The 27,034-nt window shown below is 37.0% G+C and overlaps 1 protein-coding gene across 1 annotated transcript; it reads right to left on the bottom strand.

Moving 5' to 3' along the window:
• Window positions 1–1,306: 1,306 nt before the first annotated feature.
• chs1 (chitin synthase 1) lies at window positions 1,307–25,214 on the bottom strand. Its single transcript, XM_023152231.3, has 35 exons — window positions 25,131–25,214; window positions 24,891–24,971; window positions 18,921–19,056; window positions 18,045–18,230; window positions 17,387–17,588; window positions 16,342–16,502; window positions 16,136–16,211; window positions 15,242–15,354; window positions 14,526–14,706; window positions 14,103–14,196; window positions 13,760–13,856; window positions 13,420–13,541; window positions 12,826–12,921; window positions 11,981–12,145; window positions 11,738–11,885; window positions 10,941–11,006; window positions 10,675–10,850; window positions 10,408–10,466; window positions 9,898–10,098; window positions 9,622–9,790; window positions 9,314–9,429; window positions 7,943–8,122; window positions 7,744–7,848; window positions 7,522–7,639; window positions 6,940–7,021; window positions 6,630–6,865; window positions 6,261–6,361; window positions 6,021–6,102; window positions 5,697–5,850; window positions 5,425–5,529; window positions 5,003–5,113; window positions 4,696–4,833; window positions 4,479–4,558; window positions 4,085–4,151; window positions 1,307–2,520 (listed from the first exon to the last, which is right to left on the bottom strand). Exons 2-35 carry the CDS (start codon window positions 24,935–24,937, stop codon window positions 2,443–2,445), a joined length of 4,248 nt encoding a protein of 1,415 aa, XP_023007999.3. The 5' UTR covers window positions 24,938–24,971; window positions 25,131–25,214; the 3' UTR covers window positions 1,307–2,442.
• Between the last annotated feature and the right edge of the window lie 1,820 nt (window positions 25,215–27,034).

Below are 27,034 nucleotides of genomic sequence, written 5' to 3' on the forward strand. Positions count from 1 at the left end.
CACTCACTGAGCACTTCAATAGTAAAGTATCTAATTAACTAGTGGTAAGAAGGCATCTCAGTGCATTTAGGCACGTAGAAATTTTCAAGATGACCCGTTGAAGTTTAAACTGGGCATGAGAATGGAGATTCAAATAAGTTTGAATGTGGTGTGGTTTTTGATGCTAAACAAGCTGGTTTGAGTATTTCAGAAACTGCTAATCTACTGGTGTCTTTTCCACACAATCATCTCTGATTTGCAGAGAATGGTCTGAAAAAGAGTAAAATATCCAGTGAGTTCTACAATTGAAAATGCCTTGTTGATGCTAGGTCAGAGAGAAATGGTCCCAAACTGCCCAGAGTTGATAGGAAGGCAGCAGTGACTGTAATAACCACCCCGATAGCCACTCCTATCACAATGGCCAGAATTCGCACAGAATAACCAAAACTGGGCAACAAAAGCTTGAAAGACTGATGAGTCTTGATTTCTGATGCATCATTTAGCGTAAACGGTTTGAAAACATGGATCCATCTTAGTTTGTATAAACAGTTCAGGCTATGGGTGGTGGTGTAATGGTCTAGGTCAGTGGTTCTTAACCTGGGTTCGATCGAACCCTAGGGGTTCGGTGAGTCGGTCTCAGGGGTTCGGCAGAGCCTTCGCCATGACATGCATGGCTCATTTTGTGCACCAGTAAAAAAATCACATTTTATTTTTCACTAAAGAGGGGTTCAGTGAATGCGCATATGAAGCTGGTGGGGTTCGGTACCTCCAACAAGGTTAAGAACCACTTGTCTAGGTGATGTTTTTTTTGGCATGCGTTGGACCGCCAAGTGAGCAACATTTAAATGCTGCAACCTACCTCTGTTCCTTTGTGACCACGGCAGCAGGAAAATGCACCACGCAAAGCTCAAATAATCTCAATATGGCCCCCAGTCATCAGATCTCAATCCAATAGAGCACCTTTGAATCTATAAAAAGGTGCATTTACATCATGGATGTGCAGCTATGTGGACCATAATCTTTGAGGAACATTTCCAGCAACTTGTTGAATCTATGCCGAGAGGTCCAGCCCAGTGCTAGCAAGGTCGGCCTAATGAAGCATGTGGTAAATAAATATAATACTAAGTGCACGGGTGGATTATTAACAGTTTTGTTTCTGCTGTGTTTTATGTGCAGTGAGACTTTCACACCACACTGAGAAGAAACAAGTACACAGAACTAAACGTTGCAGGGTTAGTCCACTGATTCGGTTCCTTTACCCAGCACACAACCAGAGCAACACTATAACTCTGCATTACACCAAAAAACAGACAATCTGAAATCTGCATGATGTACGTTTAATTATTTAAATGAGCCAAACATTGCTATAAAATAACAAAGTTGAGTCACAGTACATAAATATTCATTTTACTGTATTGGATCGTTAGATCAGAAGTTGTAAGGTTATATCGTTGACAGACAGCTTGACATTTTGTTTGATCGTTATTTAATTTTTTTCAATACAAGCATATTATTGCCCACAATATTTTTTTAATTTACTTGTACCAATTTTGTCCACTTTGTCTAGCGCATCGCTGTACTTGGCAAACATAATCACAATATACTGACACAATATTGGAAGGGCAACACAGTTTAATTACACCACAATATAAAATAAACTAAAAGAATTTCTTAACAACAGTCTATGTGCAAATATTGCATTACTGGCACTGTTTCCTGCACATTCAAGTACCTGTCAATATTTTAATATTGACCAAGGATTTAGATATACACTTTTCATAAATACCCAGACAGGTGAAAATATTATACTCCTCTCTACATCTAGCCCAGTATTGTAGTTTTATTGATTTGGATGCAATAGTTGAAGAAGAACAATAACAGGATTTACACAGATTTTTCAGTAAACTTAAAATCCATCTTATTCAAAGAGCTTTTTTAAAAAAATCTGTTTTATAGTGAGATGCAAAATCAGTAAACCTGATGGATTCAACTATAGTTCTGATAGCAAAAACAGCAATCTTACAAGCAGTTATATTAAAATTAAACAGCCGATCTTTAAAATCACTCCATCCTTTGATATTATTGTGTTAGGTCCCATTCTCACATGTTAATAATTCATTGTGCAATGACAAACAAAGTTTATTGGATCTGTTCTGACTGATTTCCCCTGTGCCATTTGGCCTCCCCTGCTGGATTATACCGGGAGGCAAAACAGCTGCTACATAATAGATAAAAAGTAAATTATTTCCTGTGATGGAAAGCTAAAGACATGGGATGTCTACAAGGACTGTGTGACAGTGTGTGCTATGATCATGACCAGAATGTACCGTGTTTAATGCACAGTGAAACCTGAGGAAAATGAACCACAGTGGAGGAAACAGCCCTGAGGTGGGAAAAAGCTTGCTAATGATGCCACTTTCGGCTTGTTGTTGCGTCTCTGCAGCTACATCTTCTTGTTTCTGACTACAGGTCTTCAGTTGTCAGGAAAATTTCATTGTGTGCGGGGTTCTCCATAATGAAGTGGTCATCACCAGTCTCGTCCTGGATGACAGGGAAAAAGGTCAATCAGCATTTTCCAAAATACAGGAGTCTCTATGTTTTAAGCTTTGAGAAGATCCCGTGTCTGGATTAGTGTTATGGACAGTTAACAGGTTTCATTGAGACCACACTGGTGGAATCTTGGAATGGTTTGATGCGCTAAATTCGTCGTCTGTGGCATAACTGTTAGCCTTGAACGTGACTGTGTCAGTAGCTGATAGGACTAATACTTTCTTGTATTGCTACTTTTACTTAAGTTAAAGGTCTGATTGCTTCAACCACATCTGCTGATGTTATTCTCCCCAGACGTTTCAATTCCGTCTCCAGTAAATGCTTTTAATGATCCACACTGCGCGCTGCAAATGCCCCCTCATGTTTACTGGTTTAGAAAAGTTTTGCGTCCCAAATTCGCTATTAAGAGGTAACGGTTGTAAGGAAAGCTTTATGCCAAAAAGACAATTTAACAGAAATGGGCACTCGTCAGAACTCAGCATCATGTACGATCATCAGATTTTTAAGATTTCTTTAGTATTAAAAAAAATTCAGTAATAGTTGTGAATATTACACAAATTACACATTGCTTACAAGTTTACATTATTTAGTTTAGTTTATACTTCTTTCATATATGTTTGTTCTACAAGTATTAATAACATTTTTCACAATGGTGCATTATTAAAAACGTGCATTACAGTTACATCCAGTTTCTCTCGTATAGTACTGATTATTACCCACTTTCACCTTTTTTAATAATTTATGAATCTGGTTTACATAAATACATTTTTTGTCACTTAATTAAGAAACAAAGTCATAAGACAACACGTTTGTGTGTCTACGAATGCCATATGCTTCTATAAATGTGAATCATTTTATTAATAATTAATAACTATTTTAAATATTTTGCAGTCTATAAAGAATTCATCATGGTTTAATAGCTTCTTTTCCCTGCAGGGACACAAAAGTAACTGAACTAACAAAAAGCAAGTAAAACCCAAAAGCTCTCAATTTTTATGTTGTTATGTTATTTTTAAATGTATCTATTTGTTGAAAATCATATGGAAACTAGTTAGTTATTTTCATTCAAGTATTAATTAATTATTGTGGCCCTGGTAAGTTTTGAACTGTTCCTAGCAAGATGAAAACATTTCATTTCATCGTAAATCGACTGAAATGTACAGAACGATTAAAACAAATACTTAATTGCTATATTGTGATTAAACCGTACTGTATGTGAAACCTGTTTAAACGTCAGCTGTGTTGGTCTGCACTATGTGAAGCTCCAGGCTTAATTTGAATACTTTAGTTTGTATTTAAAAAAAGAAAGGAAGACATTTTAATGTTTGTTGTCATGTCTGACAGCCTGATGTAGCTGCTATTATGTTTTTAGCGTTTGTGAAGTTTGGATTTGTGCAGTTATTCTTTCATTTATTTTGTTGTTTTAATCATGTTAAGTCGGCTGCAGTTTGATTTTCTTGCTTTACTGCCGGTATGTGTGGGGCCCATGTGACGTAGTGGCCGAACATAATCAAGCCTCATGATTATTTGTATGCTTTTGAGTGTAATTACTTACTTCGTCTTTCTCTTTGTAGTTTTTCTCTGAGCTGCGATAGGACACCACATGGATCAGGGTGTAGACTCTGAAAACAAAAAGGCACAAGGATGAAACATGAGGGGAAAATGTGGGAAAATGAAAATGAAGAAATCGATGGATAACAGTGACAAGGACAAAGCCATTATAACTCTCCATAAAGACAGAACTCAAAGACTCCCTGCTCATGATTGCGGGGTGGGGGGGGTGGGGGGTGGGGTTATTCAGTGCCAGATTAATAACTTTGATTAAATTTCTCTGCTTCTCAATCAAGCCTGCTGGATTGTCCTGCTTCATTTTCAAGGTCACTAAATTAGTCAAAAAGTACAACCTGTGAGGAAAAAAATAAAAGTTAAATGTGAAATGATGTTATTACCTGTGATATAACATGGCCAGAAACTGCACAATGAGAAGAATAGCAAAAGACAACAGAAACATCAAAGTGAGAGGCTCCACCTGTCAGAAAAAGAGCAATAGAATGGATTACTAATTACATCAGATGTTACAGGAGTTCAAACAATTATTTAAAAAGAATCACAATCCTTCTTTAACTGCAGCACATGCATTTAGGAGTGTCTGTTGTGGGTCCCAACCTTGAGGAATTCATCACTTTTAGTTCCATTGGGATAATACTTTGGGATCCTGATGCTGATGACATCATTTCCAATGGCCTGCAAGAAGAAGGTAGCTACCACCCAGAGCACGTTTATGATGAAATACAGGAAGACGGCCTGTGGAGAGGTAAGAGAATTTAATATTTGATTTCGTTTTGCCACATTTCAAGTGGATAATTGTTTTTAAAGGTTTCACTCCCAACCTGCAACCTGACGCATCAGAGTATTTTTTCATAATGATTTGGGATCATTCATTTGTTATCATTGTCATCATCAGAGTGCTGACCTTGTTTCTCAGTGACTTTAGTTCTCTGTTGACTTCCTCCTGATGTTCTTTAGAGTGAGTGATTGGTTTCAGGTAGCGCTCGATTAGCTTGTTCCAGAAGTCGTTCTCATTCTAAACACACAAAAATGCACACAGTTCAATAAAAAAAATTTAATTGATCACTTTTTTAACTGACTAACTCCATTTAGCAAATATAAATTTTATTTTCCTTAGAAGATCAGAAATCTGCTAATGAATAACATTTCAGGGCGGTTGCTTTGTTCACTATACCTTAATTACTGAAAATGAACGGCAAAATTTAGAAACATTTACATCTACCGTGCATTGTGAAGTAGTAATACTGTGTTTAAATACTCATTTTAAATACAACTTTTTGTATCTACCTCTATCTCACAGACCCGACAGCTGAATAAACATCTTACCTCTTCTAGCTTTTGCACTTGTGGGGCAGCGAGTGTTTTCTCAATGGCTAGCTTTACTCTCTTTTCCAACTTCTCCATTCGATTGGTCTTAAGGGTTTGCCGTGCCTGAGACACAGAGAGAAGTCAGGTCAGTTATGTATTTTCTGCAGCAGCAGTTTTCAGAAGTTTTCAGAAGAATAGAAACTCTGGAAATCAGGTTTCCTCTCAAATTAATTTCATTTTGTTTTAAAAGCAACATGTCATTATTTTATTTACACCAAAGTTGTCATCACCTGTCTGTTTAGCGCAAGTTGTAACTCCTCCAGCTGATAGTCTGAGAGAACGTCTTCAGGCCCCACTGAATTGAGCTCTACATTGAGTGTGTCTGTTAACATCAGCACCAAGTCTTCGCACACTTCATCGTAATCTTTGTTACGGAGTGCATATCTGAGGAGAACAAAAGCAGTTTAACTACACAACTGCAGCTTTGCCATCGGGGTAATTGTACAGCATCTTACACAAACGTAGTTTTAGTGTAAATGTTAATTATTCTTGTAAAAATGCCTGCAAGTGAACAACAAAAACATGCAAATACTTGGATGATGTTTATTATTTACCGTATTTGTTCTTGTAGATTTCTCTTCATGTTGAAGTATGTCAGCTTTTTCAGAAATTCTTCCTTCACTGGGTGCACCCAGTCTGCATACACATGAAAACACACACACACACAGATAGCATCATTACTCTGTTTTATATGCTACATAATGTATAGTATATAATGATCCACAGCTACATGTATAGCTGGAAATTACAGTGTGGTGCACTCAGGACCTAAATGCATTTAGAGTGCTTCTCACCAGCGGCGGGAATCTCTGCCTCACGAATCATATAGTCATCATCATGATCACTGTCTTCTTCATCAGATGAACTCATGCTCCTGTTTTCAGCACCATCGTCACTGCACACAGCACACATGCACTTATTGTGAGCTTCTTAATTCCAGCGCACATCTCATTTTGTCCTTATAAACAGCTGTGTTCAGTATGAGACTTGAATGGAACTGTGTTATTTTCAAGGCCAGTAGTATATTGGATTTCTGGTAAAATAATTAATTAAATTCAATTTGATTTATATAGGGCCAGATCAGCCTGTGAGCGAACAACATTAGAAATGACTGACCAAATAAAGGAGGAGAAACAACCACGACAACAACAACAGAACGCTACCTGCTACTGGAACCCAGGTCACTGCTCTTTGCTGCCTTCTTCCTCAAATCATCAACTAGAGGTCTTGCAATCTCTTCCTTGGCTTCTTCTTTCTTGGCGTGTTGTTTGGTGTGAGGCTCCAGCATTAAGGCTGGGTGTAGAGGTGTTTCGTTTTGGGTGATTGGATTGGCTGGGATGTGCTGTATAATCTGACCCGCGAGCTGCTGAAATATCAGACGCTCTGTTTCCTGGGTTATCTGTAAAGCAACAGAGTTCATTAATCCATTCATCCATCACCTGCTGTCAGGTATGTCGGGAACTGTAACCATACCTGTATCTTCATGTCCCAGCAGCAGCATCTACAGGTTTTGTCACAGAGAAGATTGTGTAGTTTCTTCTGCTCTACACCTCCCCTAATGGACAGACAGATATGAGGATGTATGGTCACAAAGAGTGATTGATATGACAAGATTAAAAAAAAAAATCAATTCCCTGCTGTCTTATTTGTTTTTGTTTCATGGATGAGTGTCAAATATGGAACAGGAAGTGGATGAACTAATGGATTTGGTCAGCTAAAAGTTCTGCACGACTATATATACACACTTTCAGGCTAAGACTTCTCTAAAGGCTGAGGCTTTTTTCTACTCTTCGATCCTTATGATGTCAAAGACAGGCGATATTCTTGATATGGTCATTTTAGGTCCAGAGCTCTGGCTGTAAGCACAGCAGCTCCTCCACCGACTCTTCAGATCTTATGAACTTTACACAGTAATGTTGCGTTTTGGGGAAATGCAACATTTCTGTTTGAGATTTGAATTTGTTATAATTTTCCATTCTTATTTTGATCCCTATAATATTATTGCTATTTCATGATAATTAATTAAACAAACAGTGGTCTAAAATAATGCATTACTTGTTGGTTTCCCTTGTGCCCCAGGACACATTGTTCATGTTAACCAGCGAGTAGATGGTCAAAAGGAGATATCCACTGGGGATGCAGATGAAATACATCAGACCATAGATAATCAAGACTGCAAGAAAGAAAAGGAAACAAAGCCAAAAAATGTCACATGACATGAAGCAACATCACACAAAAAATGTGAAATAATGCTTAGAACAATAATAATGAACATACAAAACTCCTCAGGGTGGAGTAAAGCTGTTATCAAGTACATGATTGCCATTGAAATCAAAAACAATCCAGTGGGGGTCAAGAAGGTTTGCTGAATCACCATGTCACCTAAAAGAGAAAAAGGCATTTGCACATTTAATGGACATTTATTTGAAAGATATGAGACTGCAACAACATACAGTCAAAAAACGATTCTACCCACCAATGATGGAAAAGAAGGACGCAGTCATGAGGAATGCATACAGAACACTCATGATGCCGGCAATGGTTATTTGGGTATTCGACTTGGTTAAAAAGCAAATGAGGATGTAGAACACGGGGGGAATGCACGCGACGGCGATGGAGAGTGTACCAGTGAGTCTGAAGACAAACTGGAAAGCACCTGGAAGGAAAAGATGGAGGGGGAGGAGAGAAGGAGAAATAAATGACTGATGTAAAGTTATTAATGCACAAAAATTATTAATGCAGATGGGCTTGGCAAAGTGAATTTCCCTGTAGTTACCATTACAAGTTATTACTAAGTCTGCCTTCAGTTAAGCCAAGTGTTTAATGAAAACTGGTGGTTCACACTGTAGTTACCTGCATTAATGACTGCATTAAAGTTCAGATTAGAAATATTTGTTCCAGGTTTTGCTTCCAGGATACATCTTTACAAACCACGAGAACTCAAATTTTTAAACTCACTTTACATAATTAATGTTTCATCCTTTTTTTTCTTGTCCTTTTTACTGTTTTTGTGGATGCATACAGGTATTCGCATTTGGAATAGTACAAATGTGGCAATTTTCTATTAAAAAAATATAGCACAAACATCTGCCCAGACTTGAATTTGGTAGGCAATGGTCAGAGGTCATTAGGACCTCAAACAGGCCACCAAGCCATAATTCAGAATAAATAAATACATAAATTAATTATGGCAACATTTCCCAGACAAGTTTAAACAAATGATAGAAGAATAATATTTCACGTGCTAAACAGTGGATTGAAACAATGAAATCAGTGTGGTCTACCATACTACACAATGTGAACCCTAATAAGGAACTTTGTAAACGCCAGTTCTGGTAAGTGCGGTATAAAGAATTTGCATAAAATGACATGCAACAAAGATTATACCATACAGTAAAGATGTTAATGTGTGACATGCAGTGAACTGGATCAGAAGGATTTTAACAAGTCTTGTGCGTTTCCATTTGCCGGTGATAAAACTAAGTTTATTGACACCATAAGGAACAAGTAAGGCATCTGAATTTGGTTCAGTCAAATCTTTAAACAAGTTATTATACAGCTTACTTTATGGGAGCGGTCTTAAAATGAAACCACTATACCATATCTATTGTAGTTGTGTTTGCTCAATTACTTTAGTTCTGTTTCCTTGTTGCAGAGTAGCATAATTTAAAGACAGTCACGGGTTTCTGAGAGAATCTGTAGGATTTACTTCCCTAACGGAACTTTTTATATATTTCAAAACCTAAAAAAGTGTTTGAAAGCTGAAAGGATAAGAGATAAACTGCAACTTAATGGCATGAATAATGGTGATAAATGTGTTAGAGTCATTAACTAGACTTAAACCTACTTGCTATCATGAGAGTTACAGAGGCAGGTCCCAGGATAGAAGATCCAACAGTGAACATCTGGTAGAAGACGTAAATCCCTGAGATGGACTCGTTTCTCTTCACTGTCTCTGGACCACTAAGATTCACAACCACAAAAGAGTTAGTATGGCAGTAGAAGTGTTTGTAGGATTTATAGCCTACAAACATAACCAGGAAACCATCAAACTAAGAATGAAAAATTTTCTCTTTTTTTTTAAAATGTTTTAAGTAAAAAGCAGGATGGCTATAGAATGAAACCCTGCTATTATTAATAACATGTAACACTAGCCTGTGGAGAAGGTCCAGTGTATTAGCCAATGTTGAAGGTCCCCATCGTCTCCTCTGGTTGTAAAACTCTTCAAATTCCTGTGGTGAGTTGGTGTATGCATCTGAAGCAGCATTATACTCGACTCGCCAGCCTTGTTGCAATAGCAAAGTACACAGCCATCGATCCTCCCCTAGAAGAGCACACACGAGACACCAAGAGTTTAAATGTCAAAACACTAAGAGTACAAACTAGACGAGGTAAAAAAGTCTACTGATCCTTTTGGTTGCGTTTACTAACCTTGATCATACTGCACATATTCTTGAGCTCTTTGTGCAGTTGTTGAGTATCTTTTTAAAACATGGTCATCCATCAGGGCCGACCCTCTGAACAGACTGAAGCATCCCGGACTGCACAGCACAGAACCAAACACATGCTCTGCTGTCTTCTGGAGCCAGTGACCTACTGCATACTCAAATTTCTGGTACCACACCATGGGACCTGGGATGGCAGAGAGGCAGATGAGAGGAGAGATGAAGCAAAGGAGGTTGAAGAATAATAGGCATTTGGAAAAAAGTACATGTAGTACGTTGTTTCTAAGTTAGTCCATCATATATACAGAGCTTAAAAGAACACTGCAGAAGCAAAAATCCCACTAAATGCTGATGTAGGGAATGTCAAGAACTAGAGTGGACCTATGAAATATACACGATTTCCAGTTTATCAAAAGGCTTTCTTTAAATGTTTATTTTTTAAATGAAATACATTTAATGATACATCAGTGGCAATACATATGAAATGCCCACTCACCCATGCCAGTAGGATGGATTCTACCACATGCTGCACCTACATTGTCATACATCCTCAACCTGTGAACACAAATATGTTTTATAAATTGACATGTTTGACAAGCAACAATAACTAAAATCGACACTTTCTAACTGGATGACTAAATAGCTCATAAAATGAGTATTTGTGGTATTTGTTGTCTACAATAGCATCAGTGATTTATGGAGGAAAATGATGTAAATACTGAGCCATGACAGATTTTAAGAAGTTGACTGTTCTGCTGCTCACCTGTCTACAAGCAGAATCACAGCTTTAGGGTGGAAGTCAGTGTCTCCGTCAAGAGCAAGAATATACGTGTTGTCGTCTGAGATGAACTTGCGTTTGTTGTCGTTGTCATACTGAGGCAACACGAAAGTCTCACTATCCAGAGAGACCAAACTGGCTCTGGAAAAGTTATTCAATTGCTAAAAAAAAAAAAGATAGGTCATTGAAAAATTATAAGAAATTATACACAATGCCAAAATAAGTTGACTCGAACAGCTGAAAAGTCTTACTGGGATCTTTGAAGGGTTCTTCACAATGTAGCCTTTCCAGCCAAGCAGGTAATACATGTACATTATCTAAGAAAAAAGAAAAAAGCAGCAGTATTGAATGTTAAAATCCAAGAACAGCCTTTTGGAGACTCACTGTTTAATAGTCTAGATGACTTGACAGAGGTGATTTGTCAAATTAATTAAACTTTTATCACACAGGTAGAAAATACAGAATGATTATACCAGCAATACTAGCAAGCATGTTTTAAATTTTAACTAAGCATTTTCATACATTTACAATTAGAGTTGAACACACATTTAATTAACAGCACTTCCAGTATCTCAGTATATTTACTACAGCCCAAATCATTATTAATAATTGCATGCAGCACAATAGAGCAACACAGTTTCTTATTTTGAAATACTGAACAGCACTGAAATGATTTCAGCCATTTATTTTCATGCCTAAGATATATATATAATATATATATATATATAAATAAAAATATCTAGTTTTGGAGTTGCTGCTTTTCTATCCCATATTCAATAGTAAATAGTTTTTTGAGTAAAACATATATTTTTGACACATTTGAGTAATAATAATGAGTGTTGAAGAACCCGTCCCACTGTGTGAGGTTATAGAATAGTAGAATCAGACCATACACATGATGGGTCCATTCAAGCTCATACAATTCCAATACATGAAAAAAGAAAACAAGTCTGCATGTTTGAGTGAGAGAACTTGGTTTTTAGTGTTTCACAATCACATACACATAAATAGGGATATAGAGATAGAAACTTTCACAGCTAATCTGTACCTGGGACCATCTTTTTTTGTTCCTGATGAGTAGTTTGTCTTTTAGGTGAACATAGAGCATGTTCCCTTCTGGCAGAACAAACATCAACCTGCCACCGTAGGGAGTCTCAATGATCGACACATCGTCAGGCTCTTTGTTGGTGAAGACCCTGAACGGAGGGATGTGTAGGTGATCAGTTTGAAAGATGGATAAAGAGAGACATGCAGATGTACACACATATATTTAACTGTGGGGTTATCTCACCTGTAAACTTCAATGACAACATGGATCAAGTCATTAACATAACTATTAACCAGCCTCTTGTTTGTGTCATCGTCAGTCATGAAGGCATCGTCCATTAAAATGTGACACTCAAAGTCAAAACAGTCCTTGTGATCTTCCTTTGGATCCCCTCGATAACGGTCCAGCCTGAAACAATAACAGATGACTGTATAACACAGCAAAAGCCTTTTCATTTAGGTCTTATTTTTAAGTGTGAACAGTCAGTGCACAGCAGGAAATAACAAGAATGACAGGAAAATGCATTTTTTAAATGTTAAGCAGCCCAAACACTTGGCATTTTAGGCCTTTGAATATATTAGGTCATAAGCTAATGAATTTGACCTTTTATTTACATTTTTAAGAACCACTTTACATCAGACTGAGAGGCTCTAAATGCCTCTCTGGTTAAAAATTTCACCTGTGTACTGACACCTGCCTGGTGCGAAATTAAACAGGTGGAGGTAAATCAAACCCATATTTTAATACGCTGTTATATTGCTCTTTAATGATATGTAAAAGAGAAATTAAACCCACGCTGTGTATGTGATACTAGTACACCTGGGGCTAGATGCTTTAAACTCAAACTCGTTATTTTCATCAGAATTATAAAGCCGTGCTTAAGCATGCTTGTTGTTAAATCTCAGTCACTGTGGATTTGTATGCAGCCTGATCTACTTTATGTCTGTATGTGCAGATAAAATATATAATGATAAGAAATGTGATAAGAAGTTCTCATCATAGTGACTGGGGTATGCACATGCATGTTTTTGTGCCTACACTTATTTATTTGTCTGGCCCCTGATGTTTTCAGAGGTACTGGCTCTAACCTGAACATGGAGGTGAGAATCTTCAGCATCTCGTCGTAGGTCTCATGCCACATGGTGGCGCACAGATAGAGCACACACTTCTGCATTTCATCATGGCTGTTAAGGAGAGGAGAAGTTGTAGCAGAATTTTTAAACATTTCATGCTGTGAACACGCACATCTTAGAAGCATCTGCTATGGAGGCTCATTAATGTTATACACCCATTGTGGAAATGGCTTCATAAAATGTGCCACATGTGCAGCTGCAGTGAATTTGGGGATGCAAATAAGCGAGTTTCCAATTTTGTTGAGGTCGTAGATGAACATCAATTGTTTTTGGGTCATGTCTGTGTGTATGTCTTTACACTGAGACGTGCTCTGCTAGCGACACAGTTTGCATGAACTCAACTTCAAATGCATTTTTTTCTACCTATACTTCAAATAAATTATTCACTGCATAATTGCATACTGCCTTTCCTGTTGAAGAAATGTCTGTGCCTCTACTGCATTTGAAAAGTTATCACCCATTATGATTGATTTTTTTTTTTTTTTAGGTTAATTTATGGCCACACTGAAATAATGTTCAACAGGGAAGCTATTCTCAGATCACACTGACCTTTCTTGGGTTTTGGCTTTTGGAACCTTCATCTTGGTGTTGAGTAGCAGAGACAGGTCAATGAAAGCAGATTCATACAATCGACGAACAAAGAGCTGAGATGTTCTTTCTATACGCTGGACCTAATGGAAGGTGAACCACAAAGCTATTTAAGTGTATGTCATTTTTAAAAAAATCAGATCTCAAAAACAATATGCTTTAATATGTTGTGGTGTGGCTTTTCTGGGAGTTAAAATAAAACTTCCAAATAAAGAAATGACTGAATTCATTTAAAGCATACTTCTTCTCACAGCCAATTGAGTGAAAGTGTGTGCATATGCGCTGTGTTTTTTTCTGATACCTTGATCTTCCATACGTAGTAGGTACATGTGACGAGGCCTGACCACATGCACACTCCCTCCAGTGCCAGCATGGCAAAAGGCCATTGAAAGTAGTGGCTGTCAATCAAATGGTAAATAAATATTTTGAGTGAAGTGTGCAAAGATAAGAAATACAGAAGATATCTGTACTTAATATATTGCTATAGGACATGGCAGATGAGGTTGGACAATAAATACTTCCATTTTATTCGCATTAAAAAAAAATTATAAATGACCAGGCTGCTTGAAGTGTAAGAAGAATTAGTGACTTGAAAAACTCACATGCTACGTTTCATTAACACATTTCTCAGCATACAAACACACCTGTTTAGTGAAGTCCGACACATGCTCCTAGTAAGCTCGAGTAAGACCGCAGACGTGTTTTTGGAGTTCAGATAGAGCAACTTGTCACAAAATTCTGCAATAAAACAAACATTTTTTTTTTTTAGCTTTATTACATGTAGTTTAAATAACTAATTTATTTATAATTATAACAATTTATACATATAAATGATACAGTGCATCAGAGGAGTCATGGTGTATTTTTTCAAAGTGTATTTTCATGATGAAAATATTGAGCTACTTAAGTGGAAACAACGTTAAAATTCCTGGAAACTCCCCTGTGCTGAAGCGACTCATTAAACAATTAAAAACTGAATGCAAAACTTATTGCAAGTGAATTTTTTATGAAGGTAGTTCAATTTGTCTTGACCTAAAAAAAAGAATAAAGAAAAAGGAAAAACTCACCTATGATGCTTTCTGCTTTTGTCCCATTATCCAGTTTCCATCCCAGTGTAAAAAACAGCACTATTCCCAGCAGTAGCATTGCAGGTCCAGTGCAACATAGAGGAAGGGCAAAACTCATCCTGACAGAATGAATCTTACAGGCCACAACTCCAAACCAGTGGCAGGCTGCTGAGCAGAAGGCCTGAGACAGAAGATGAGGGCAATATTTATTAAGCCTAATTTACAGTCATAAGGACAAAATTAAGATTGTAATGTACTTAATTTACACGTTAGACCATCCTACCACCATTAAAATATGTTTCTGAACCAATTCTTTGTGGAAAAGTAAGAAAGAAGTGCAAAAAAGTGCTTTACACTTCAAAACTCAGATCATAATTGGAACATGTGATTATTATCATGCCTCGGGCAAGTAAGTAGTGGATACAGAGACCCCTGACTGATTAAACCTGCGGCTGCTAAAGAGTCTGTGTGAATGAGATTTGATTGGTTTAAGTAAGTTTTGTCTTATTAAGTAATTAATCTAGACTAAACCTGCTGAGAGCCATAAAAAGAAAATGATCAAATGCAATAATGGGGAAAAAGTGCTTTTTGCTAAATCACCATCAGACACAGTTTTGTCTGCTACATGCAGTGATAAATCAGATTCTACATTTATGGCATCTAGTCTTCCTACAGTAATTTTAATACATGTTGCATGCTCTCTTCCTTCTACTTACTTGTAAGAAAAACAACACTAGTCCTGTTTTCAGGAGTTCTCCGTCACGCAGGATAAAATTGTCCCATATGATGGTTTTCGCAATTAGCTTGTGGTAGATCAGGTATACGGCCCCTAGAACAGACAAAAACAATTTTAATTTTACATGCTTGCCACATTTAAAAATGCACCCCTCTTTCACTCAAATCATTTAGTTCACAATGAAACTATTTTTTATCACTGTTCTTTGTTTGTGGTCAAGTAAATATTGTTATGGTATAGAAATACATTGATTTAAAAAAAATACTGTAAATAATAAGAGTGGTAACGTTTTAAATTCCTGCAGTGATAGAAGAAACAATTTAATCTGCAACGTGTACAGAGATACGGTACAGATAACATAAATCTGCACTGTTCTGTAGATTGGGTCATCTACCAATCGGAAGCTTGCGTTTAACTATCCGTAGGCAAGATACTGAACCCTGACCCCTGATTTGGGTGTAACTGGGTCATTAGCTTGCAGTGCTTAGTTACAGTAGAAAAAACACTTTATAAAAATCAGCCCATGTATCAGAACATTTGCAATAATAATTTTACAAGTTAAGAAATACATTGGATTTTAAATAAATAAAAATAAAAGAGAACATATTAATAGTGGTTTATTGTGCAGAATAGAAAACCTAGATTTACTAATACTGAAAACAACAACTGAAGAATTCATCACAGCTGGAGAACATCCTCTGCAATCCATCTGCACCCCTGACATCACAGAAATCTGTTTGTTCTCCAGTGCGAATGTGGGAAATTAGATTTTTCATCACGCGTCCAGTGCAGAGTGGGTGTAATTTTGCCAGCATGTTTTTTTTTCTCCTCTCCATTCATTGCGTCAATACAGACATTGATGGCAAATAATTACCTATCACTAATATCCTCAGAATGCTGCTGATGACAAACACAAAGTCTCTGAAACCATCCAGTTGTGACAACGTATCCTGTGGGATAAGAGAGGAAAAAAGATCCTCAGTGATCGTGTAAAAAAAAAAAAAAAGTTTCCTTATCATAAACATACAGACTTGGAAGAATGCAAGCTAGCTGAAGCTCCACTATAGAAAAACAGTGTACCTGCATGCGGTTGGTTGCTTGTAGTGAATTTTCCCACCAGCACAACGAGACAAGGAGGGAAGAGAAAATTCCAAGTGCCACGTAGATATAGCAGTCAGAACCCTGTCTGTCCACATATGACGTTACACGGACATAGTAGTCAATTCCCAGCATGCAGTAACCTGTTGGTCAAGTTAGTCAGTTAATAAATGCATATCTAAACTTTCTCTTATATCAGTAGATACAGTGTATATGGAATACGCTGTATCCACTGTCTATCCAAATGTCCTAAAAACACACCTATCACTCACATTTTCAGCTCCATAATATTATTCTTGGACTCTTCATTACAAAATAATCCCTATTTATCTCATTCTGAGGTACCTTCTCTCTCTTTTTTCCAAATACTTGAAACTTTGGCAAAGTTTAATATAAGTTTGCCAATATTTATACATTTTTTATACACCATATTTTTTTTAAATCAATCATGGAACTTGGAGCTTGCAAGCTTGGTGCTAGATTTGAATCTTAAGCATCAAAACTTGACAGAGTTGTTGTTTTGGCAGTTAAGACGTTTTACATCATTTATATGAGGCAGTTGTTGTAATGAGGGTGACAGAATTACTGTGTCAGAATTGGATAAACAAGACAACAATGGAATGATAGTTTAAAAGAGCTGACAGACAATTAGTAGCAGATCAGTTCAGTCAAAGCCTGAAAACACAAACCTTGATTGAGAAGTGTTCAAACAATTGGGAGAAACGAGTGACGTACAGAACTAAGAAAATAACTGTCGACTCTACTGCTTTCTGCTTCATTCACTCCCTACCCCTAATTTGTGAGCAGGTAAGGTTTGCCAACATGACTGTTAAACCTCCTACTATACCTGCTGTGAGCTAATTATCATAAAATGTAATTAAGGATTATATTATATTTAATTTTTGTAGAGCGGCTCTCGGTTTTTTGTGTTTTCACCACACCGAATCTATGAATGTTCAGGGGACAAAGCTAAAAAGAAAGCCAGGGAAACAAGCTTGCACATAGAAGCTAATTTAAAAGGAGTTACCAATAGAGGTGAGTATGAGGGAGCAGATTGGGAACACAATTTTCCAGTTATCTCGCTGTAGTCTGAATATTATCTGCATAATTGCAGACACAATGCAGACTCCTCCACCGATGAAGAGATTAGTCAGGACGTCAAACTGAGGCATAACCACCAGCACGAGGACTGAAGTACCGAGAGAGACCAGGACCTCAATGAGGCAAATCTGGAAAAGACACAAAACCAGAAAGATGTCCTCACTTATGCAGTGTTTCTATTGGTTTTGGACATGGAAATAGAAGCCATTAAAAATACTTTATATTCACCATTAATTTGTATCATTACCATCAAATGTACATTTTACTTTTTTTTCTTTTCTGTCTTTTGACCTAAATAAACCTTTCTGTTATCGTCTGTATAATTCTTACAGAAATGGCAATAAATACACAAACAAGAACAACATAAATAAGAATAAGACAAAATTCTCTTTATAGCATTTTGTTGAAAATACTATTAGAAGATAAACTCATGATTAATTAACTGCGCCCAATGGGACCTACTTTGTGCCAAAGATTAACAAAAAAAACATTATTACTAAGTTTGTCTGTAACGATTTGTAATTTTACATTTTTCTGCTGTCTAGTTATAGGTACATAAACTAAAAATATGTAGAAAAACATACAAATGCCATGATCTTCATTTTGGGTGGTACAAAGCTCTTGAAGGAACATCGCCACAGCGATTTCAAAAAGACCAGGACGTTGGGGAAGACTAGGCAGAACATCATCATCAGCATGTAGAACTGTTTTTCCTTTGAGGTGCGCCGGGACATTGGACTGGACAATGTTGACAACACCAGCAGGGAGCCCTGAAAGGATATATGATCATTGTGTGTTAAGAAAATTCTATTTCCAGGAATAGGAACTAGATGGGGAATCCCAGTAAAGAGAGTGCTGGGTACAAAGGCATTCAGTACTGTAAACTCTGTCCTCTCATAAATAGCATGAATCTTCTTCGTGTTACTTTATGATCAGGCAGGCAGAGACAGATAAGCTTGTTGTCACATGATTTGTACTTTTCACACAATGCGTTCTTTGCTGAAATGCCTGAAAGAGTTTTTTAGACATACAAAAAATAAATTGATTTGCAGAGTGCGCTCTGATGGATAAACTATGCAACATGAATTGGGAAATTTCTAATATAATATATCAGTCAGACTCTAATACAGTACACAGTGGTCTTATTTTCCATATATGGAACACAGTACAGACTCAGAGTTTAAGAAAGCAATACTACTGTTCAGTGGTGATCAAATGAATCAAAATAATCCAAAGCACTTTCAAGAAAAAAACCAAAAACACTAAAACAACAACAAAGCCATAGATGCAGATTTTTAAGTGTCTGTCTATGAAAGAAAATACTAGAATCTGAGGAGTTGGAGGCAATTTTGCTGTGTCCAAAGTCAGCATTTTTTAGCCAGAGCTTGGACTTCAGCCTCAGTGGTAACCAGATGAATAACTTCACAGAGAGAAAAAGATAAACTCACAAATGGTCCTACCTTTGCAACAACAGCAGTGGTCAAGACAGCTAACCCCACCAAAACAGCCACTAGATGTTGAGCCAGCTGGAAACATCTTCTCTTTTGTTCCTTCTCAGCTCCTGCGGGGTTCAGCTGGAATGGATCCCATGTATCCCTGGAAAATAGATATTGGTTGACTATAAAAACAGAAAACTAGAACGACTGTTTAATAATGTACTAAAACAATGGTTACCTAATAATCTATTAAAGTCAGTTGAAGGATGACAGAGAATTAATAATAGAGTAGAAATATCTTTTAGTTTCATCTATGTGAAAGAGAAAACACTGAGCTGTCTCAGTTTACTGATATTGAACTACAGCGCAGTGCCCTTCCTGATTTTTTTTGTATTTTGTGTGTGCATATTTTCTTTATCCTCAAAAGTTTCAGATCGTCATAAAAAAAAAACATAGACAAAGACAACCCTAGTAAATAAAAAATGCTGTTTTTAAACGATGATTTCGTTTATTTATCAATTATCATTAGGGTTGTGTGGTATGACAAAAATCTCATATCCCGATATAAGACATTTATCGTCCTGACAACGATATAAATCACAAAAATGTAATATTTTCTGCAAATTCTGTGAATCTTGGGCAATTCGACTTGCGTGAACTTTTTCCACTTTTTCCGTCCTTTACCTGGATTCGAGTGTTTTAACCAATGCATGAAACTATACATTTTTAGACATAAGTTGTAATGGCCACCATTTTCTTTCAAAGTTTGAGTCTAAGATTAATTTTTTAGCACTTGACGGCTCTTTTTTTTCCTTCTCATCCGTAAACTCTCTGCATAATCTTTCACGTGATTCAGTTTATTTTGAAAAGTCTCAACAGGATCTTGAGCTTTATTGTGAAAGGTTTATGTAGAAAACAAATAAGTGGACAGCGGAGCCACGCGATGGTTTTATTGTCGTTGTTGCTATCGACAACACGTAAAAACAGGCGCTTGATAGTCAGTAGTGTGGTTATATTAAATATAAGAGAAAGCGAGAACTCATGGAAATTAATATAGCCACTACAGTGGCCATCAAAACGATGAAAAAATATTGCTGTAAACAGTTTATTTTACGACACCACGAAACAAACGATAGGTTAAAATAGATGTTTTTATATCGTCATCCGATATATATCGGTATATCAAACAGCCCTAGTTATCATTTCATTTATTAAGGGAAAAAGTTCTCCAAACCAACTTAGCCCTATCTGAGAAAAGTAATTGTCCACTAAACCTAACAACTGGTTACACAACAGTTGGCAGCAAGTGCTGCAATCAAGCATTTGCAACAACTGGCACTGAGTCTTTCTTGTTGCTATGGAGGTATTTTGTCCTATTTGTCTCTGCCGAATTGTATTAATTCAGCCTACATTTTTTAAACACTAATGGCCTTTTTAAATTCATGCCAAAAAATCTAAGTAGGATTTAGGTTCATACTTTGACTAGGGCACACCAAGACCTTCTTTGGGCTACTCAGTGATGGACTTGGTGGTGTGGTTTCTGATCTTTGCCCTGTTGCATAACCCAAGTGAACTTGAGCTTCATGGCATAAACTGAGGGCCAGACACTCTACGTCAGAAAGTTCTGGTAGAGAGCAGGATTCACCCATTAGGGCTGGATCAGGTGACCCTGAATCCTCCCTTAGTTTTGCTGCAATAAGTGTAGGCTGCTGGGGGATTCCCATGATAAGTTTTTCCTTTTCAGTCACCTTTCTCACTCAACATGTGTTAATAGACCTCTCTGCATTGAATCATACTTGTTATTAATCCCCGTCTCTCTTTCACAGCATGTCTTTTATCCTGTTTTCCTTCTGTCACCCTATCCGGTCGCAGCAGATGGCCGCCCCTCCCTGAGCCTGTTTGTTGTTTTAAATGTTGTACTGGATTCATGAGTTGTCCATGTGCTCCTGAAGTAATTTTGGTGGGCCTGCCACTCTTGTTCAAAATTTTCTCCTTTTGTGAATAATAACTGTTATTGTGGTTCATGGGAATCCATGGCTTTGTAACCCTTGCCAGACCGATAGATGTCAGAGACTTTGTCACACAGGTTCTGTTTATGTGACTTCTTGATTCCACAGGTCTGTCAGTAATCAAGGCTGCCTGGCAGGGCTAATCAAACTGAACTCAGGTTTCCCAAAAATGTGGTTAATCACAGTTAATTACTTTAACTAATATTGTTGCTCAACTTTAAAATTATAAATAATTTAGCCCCTCGTTATCTTGTTGATCTTCTTAGTCTATATGTCCCTGGGCTCGCCCTCAGGTCTTCAGCCCAATTACTCCTGGCTCAGCCTAGCTCTAGGCTTAAATCTAGGGGTGACCGTGCTTTTGCCCTGGTTGCACCGAATCTGTGGCACAACCTTCCTATCGCTTTCTGTGCGTCAGACTCCGTTTTATCTTTTAAATCCCGTTTAAAAACTCATTTATTCAACATAGCTTTTCCATCTAGTTAGTGTCCCTATTTTATATTTGGTTCAATTTCTTATTTATGTACTTTATCTTTTAGCTATATCTGTTCTTAGTACTTTGTTCTTATATTCCCTTCTATTGCCGTATAATTAGTGCCCTTAACCTGATGACATATGTGGTACTTTGTTAATAGTCTTTTATTTAATGTCTTAATTTTCCTGTTTTTATTGTAAAGCACTTTGGTGTACCGCTGGTCTTTTAAATGTGCCATACAAATAAAGTTGTATTGTATTGTATTTAATTATCTTCCTGATTCCTGAAAAACAGGAAGGGGGGCGAGGTTTTCACAGCACTGTTTCTTATCATGATACTTTAACATTTGTATGGTCATGACTACATTTATTAGGTGCAAATTGACTGCAGGGACGTTTTTAAATGAATATGTGATAAACCATGGGTGCATAGTCAATGGATGAGCCTGTAACAAGGAATTAAGTGAAGAGTTTTACATTTTATACCTCAAACTATTGCTGATTGTGATCATGGTCTGTTGGGTGTTGGTTACAGCACAAAATGAAGAATCCTCTGTTATCTACAAATCTGCCAAAGCCCTCAGTTCATCGCAAAGGTCAGAGTACAGTTTTTATTGAACAGTATTCTTTCAACAGTGCGCTGCATCTCTCTCTCTTTTTACCCATTTTTGGGGGGTCTGTGTTTATTTTTGTCAGTGATTGTCACTTGTCAGTGTGAAATATAGCAAAAGCTTTTAGCATGAAAGGCACAGTGTATGGTTTTGGTGCTTCCAGATTAGAATGTGACTGGCACGCAAACAGGCATCTAAGCTAAGAGATTCTCAAGCAACCCTTTGGCCATAATTACACTCGATATCTGTGTTTCCTGGCACATTAAACGTCACCATCTCTGCCACCCCGATGATTAATACAGAGTGCAGAATAATTATCAGGGTGTGGGTTTTTTACCTTGAGATTATGCTACACTGTGATCTCTGGCTTTGCCATAGCAACTGAAATACTGTTAAGTCAAGGTGTAGTACAAAATGGATTGATGCTGGCAGAAGGTTGTTATATAAGGACTAATGATATTACACTATAGCTGTTATTATTATTATTATTATTATTATTATTATTATTATTATTATTATTATTATTATGTGACGCTTGATAACTATTGGATTTTTAGGATAAATGACAGTGGCAGTTTTTAGGAAGTAAAAAAATCTGATATCGGATAATCTGATACTGGATAATCTAACTTTTTAAAAGCAGTGAGAAAACAAAAGTCTGCTGTCTTTAGCTTTTCCCCCAATGGCAAGTGACGAGCAGACAAGCTACTTATTTTTTTGTGTATTTATGAAACTAGTGAGTCTTCATTAGACACGATATTGATGGAAGAAATTTAACTTTTCAGATGTTTCTACCCAAAGCTCACTAGGATACGCCACCGCGGCCCCCTATGGTGAAAACTATTCGAAAAAGATTTCCTGCTTTCTGGAGAGGTATTTAAAAAAATAGCTCTCAGCTCCTTTGCTCTGTGACGTCAGTAAATCATTTCCTTATGAGTTTATGGAGGAACTTGATTCAAGTTCTTTTTGTAAATTATCCCTAACCCTATAAAAAAAGGAGCATTATCCAAAGCTTTGTCGATCACAGGTTATTAGTCAAAAACAAAAACACCCCCAAAAACACCAAGATGGTAACAGTGGAAAGACGCAGCTCGAAGCCTTGGTAATCCAGTCAGTGAGGTAGATTTATATGAAGAGCAATTTGTGCTGAAAAGACCAGCAAAATCAGGAAAGGACTTCAGTTCCCCAGACTCAAAAAGTTTTTACAAGAATGACTCACTATGACAACAAACTTCAGATTACAATATTTACTTATCACACTGTATGATTATCTGCAGACTGTAATCACCCAGATTCAACTTGGCTCCATCACATCATAATGTCATAAGGCGTACCCCTATTTAAGAGTGCACTCGATTACATGGCCCATTAAAGCTCAAAAATCTTTTATTTCAGTAAGGTTTTTTTCCCCATTAAAAATTAAAACTGTCACACAGTTTGGCTGCCATATGTTAGGAGTTTGGAAACTGGTGCACTGGCTCACTTTGCTGTGACCTTCTAGTCAAGTTATATTACTCTCTAAAGTTGCGTAACATTTAATAAATTGGGAAACAATTAACTGGAATGATTTATATAAAAGTAGTTAATATTTAAAAACTTTATAGACACCACTCCTAGCTTTAGTTTAGTTTAGTGGAAGTTTAGAGGCTTTCAAATCAAAAGTTGCTGATAAAATATTGTTTTATTTTTCTTTATAACTTCATAATCACAACAAGGGTGGTGTAAAAAAGCTAAACTCAGAGACAGTGTCATAATTTTTGTGTCAGATATACCTACATGGAGAATTTAATTACAACTTCAGCGTGTATTTAACATTTGAAATGGAGGCCCTAACAGCAGGCAGTAACAGTGGAGATGATATTAGCTACAGCAATAAAGCGAAGCACAGCAGTGCACAGAACAAATTAACTGTTTTCTTGGCTGTGAATTATATCAAATGGAAACCTGGTAACACAATACTTTATGGTGAAAAATAATATATATATATGTAATATCCATTACCAACACATATCTCACCAACAATTAACCTCCTAACAATGATGAAGAGGTTATTAAAACTGGATAGCGTATCCAGGGACAGGAAATTGAATAGCTGCCTGGTTCAAAGTGGCATGTGGTGTTGAATGTATTTCTGTCTCATTCTCAGCGCAGCAAATAGGAAACAACTTTAAAGCCGCCGTGATGACATGAAACACGTTCCTGCTGCAGCTTGGTCAGTTAAAGAATAACATGTGCTGACCCTGATTTAGGAAACAAATTCACTAACTGTCTGACTTCAGTAAGTTCCTGTGGTAGAAATAAATCAGAGGCAATGTTTTTACAGTGAACATAGACTAAAACCAAAAAGCTTACGTTACGGTAATTCAACATGAATTTCGTTTTTATGGCTTAATAAATAACAATACAATCTTTCATTTTAAACACGTTTTTGAGATGTTTCTAAAATATTTGTGTTCTTGTTTTTATGTCACCCTATCAATACAGATGTTACTTTTGATTTAATCAGGTGAAATTGTTTCTTTTTTTTATTCATATTTTCCTTCTTTTTTTCCTCCCACCGCAAGTTATCATGCTTCCACAGCACACAGCCAGTTTTATTAAACACCGCATGGGTCACAAAGCATAAAAGACCCAGAGGAGAAGATGGATTTCTACTGCCTAGAAAGAAAGTGTCTGCAAGACCGCTTTCTTCCTCCATTGCATGTATTTGATCAAGCAGGTTAATTAAGATCAAAGCATGGTTGGTGGACTCGTGGCCTGTCACTCATATAAATGTGATTTCCATATTTAAATTCCTCTCATGTCACATATTATGCTCAGTTTCACATCTGTGCCATTAGTTAAAGCAGAAATGAAACCACATAACCTTTATGATGCAACACACACTCTTGAAGATTTTTTACCTGTGCCTTCCTTCTCGTTTCTTTCCTCTTTCTCTCAGATCCTCCATTCTTCTTGTTTACTCCACTGCATCAACCAGGAACCTAAAATAGATCGTTTAAAGATAGTTTAAAAAACTGGCTTTATAGCACGCATTTTAAATTAAACCATGTTCAGGACATAGACAAAAAAAAAATCTTTAAACAATATTGGCATTGACTTAATCGACACATATTTAAATGTAAAACATAGAGATTCTTTACCTTGATAACTGCCCTATGATTAAATCTTTTCTTAAGTGTCCAACTATCCACCCTGCTGAAGCTCTTGAAAAAGTCTGCCTTCAGTGTCAACCCAAAATAAAAAATAAAATAAAAAATCAAACACCAGCTACTGTTTTAAAATGAAGTAAAACATCAATAAAATGATGTGAAATGCCAAATCAAGACTCCACACAGGTGTAAAATTCAATTTAGAAATGCCTATGCTAATAATTGGCCTGACCCAGCTGCCTCGCTCCGTTGGTCTGTCAGGGAGTTTGTCCTTTGTACATCTGATTTATTTTGTGCCTTATCACAGTTTATGAAAGTGACACCCATATAGACAGTAAGGCACAACCCCCGCATGTATGTGCTCTGATGATCATAGTTTATGAAAGCTATGGAAACCAGGAAGTTTGTGTGGATTTCGCAGGAGACGATATTTAACCACGACCAAAGGTTGCTGTAATCACTCATCATGAGTAAGCTAAACAAACTAGGAATTTGTTCCTGCTTGTTCGGGTGATGGAAAGGGCTCAAAGCTTGTCACTGATCAGAAATTTCTGGTTATCTATCCACTTCTTTATGAGGGGCGGTAAAGTGGTACAAGGTTCAAGTGGTACGCACAAATGTGGACTCTAGCCTGTTTATACTTCTCGTACAACTGCTTTTGGATCACTGTTTGTGTACACACCCTTTTTGCATTAAGTAACTGTTACACTGATAATGACTAAAGTTAACCCTGGGCGATAACAATGCTTCACAGAGGGGCACTACTAATATGTTAGAGGGTCTCATCTACATGAGATGAACAAGTAATTCCTCTCAGTACAGCTAAATGTCATCACTGGGATATGACTCCAAGATGTCGGCTATGGTATTTTTGGAATGAGTTTTGTGTACTTATTAGAGGTAAACCTGAATATTTGGTCTGCTGTCAATCCTTTTACTGAAAGCAGAGATCATGTACATAATTTATGTTGGTTCATCCCATCGTTGCCAATCTACTATTTTTTAAATGACCTGACAGAAAATCTGCCAGTAAAAAAAAAAGTAAAGTCATATGTTGCTACCACCAAGGCTGTATATGAAAGATGTCTACAACTATGTTGAAACCTATTATTTTGATGATTTGAAATGTAATCACTTTGCTTTGTGTGTGAAATTTTCATAATTAGAACCTGCTAATGGGTCCTATGTAACTGCATGAAAATAAAAAGAAAATATCAGAATTTCACTCAACAAATACAGACTTTTTGGACTGGTTGTCTGTCAAAGCAGGCCGTATCATCAGTCAGGGCATGCTTTTTTGTCTCACAATAAAAATGCCTCAAAAAGGCACCAATAGCAGAAATAGGTGTAGGTGTCCAGTTAAGTGACTACGTTTATTGAGGTGAGTGATGGCTAAAACTTCAAAATCCAAAGAGCTGAGTTATCTAAAAAAAGTCACTACCCTATGGGAATTATGAAATAGGAATCAGCTATATAAATTTACTTATCAATTTACTTATCAGTATCCTGCGTTTAAAATGAGAGCATCTGCGAACTGAGCTGGATGTGGATCAAGCTACAAGTGGCTGTTTGAGGAACTGCAGCTGTTGGTGCCTCTGTGTTTCTGTTTATTACTATTTTTTATTATTTTAAGGTTAAATCCCCGTTGACTGTTACTGCAGCGAGAACTATTCTTCCTGAGGTGCACAGTGAAAACAGTACAGAACATTCCAACTCAAACTACGGACAAAGTGAATAAAAGAACACGATGAAACTCAAAAAGCGGTTTCAACTTCAACAGCAAATAGTCAGATATACCACAAAGCAAGGAAAAAATATTACAGATATGTGCTTCAAGAATTAGGTGCTGCTCTCACCACCGAAGGCACAGGAGAGCAGAAGGAAGGAATAGCAAG

Source organism: Maylandia zebra, linkage group LG1, assembly GCF_041146795.1.
Source record: "Maylandia zebra isolate NMK-2024a linkage group LG1, Mzebra_GT3a, whole genome shotgun sequence".
NCBI lineage: Eukaryota > Metazoa > Chordata > Actinopteri > Cichliformes > Cichlidae > Maylandia > Maylandia zebra.

What these genes read in the sequence shown, in the direction of transcription:
- chs1 (XM_023152231.3), bottom strand. Translation starts at nt 24,937, where the DNA reads ATGGAGGATCTGAGAGAAAGAGGAAAGAAACGAGAAGGAAGGCACAG. An exon ending in AAAGCCAAAACCCAAGAAAG is followed by an intron (nt 12,922 to 13,419) that starts GTCAGTGTGATC and finishes TCTCCTTAACAG; the next exon opens with CCATGATGAAATGCAGAAGT. An exon ending in GACCTGGGTTCCAGTAGCAG is followed by an intron (nt 6,362 to 6,629) that starts GTAGCGTTCTGT and finishes TGCTGTGTGCAG; the next exon opens with TGACGATGGTGCTGAAAACA.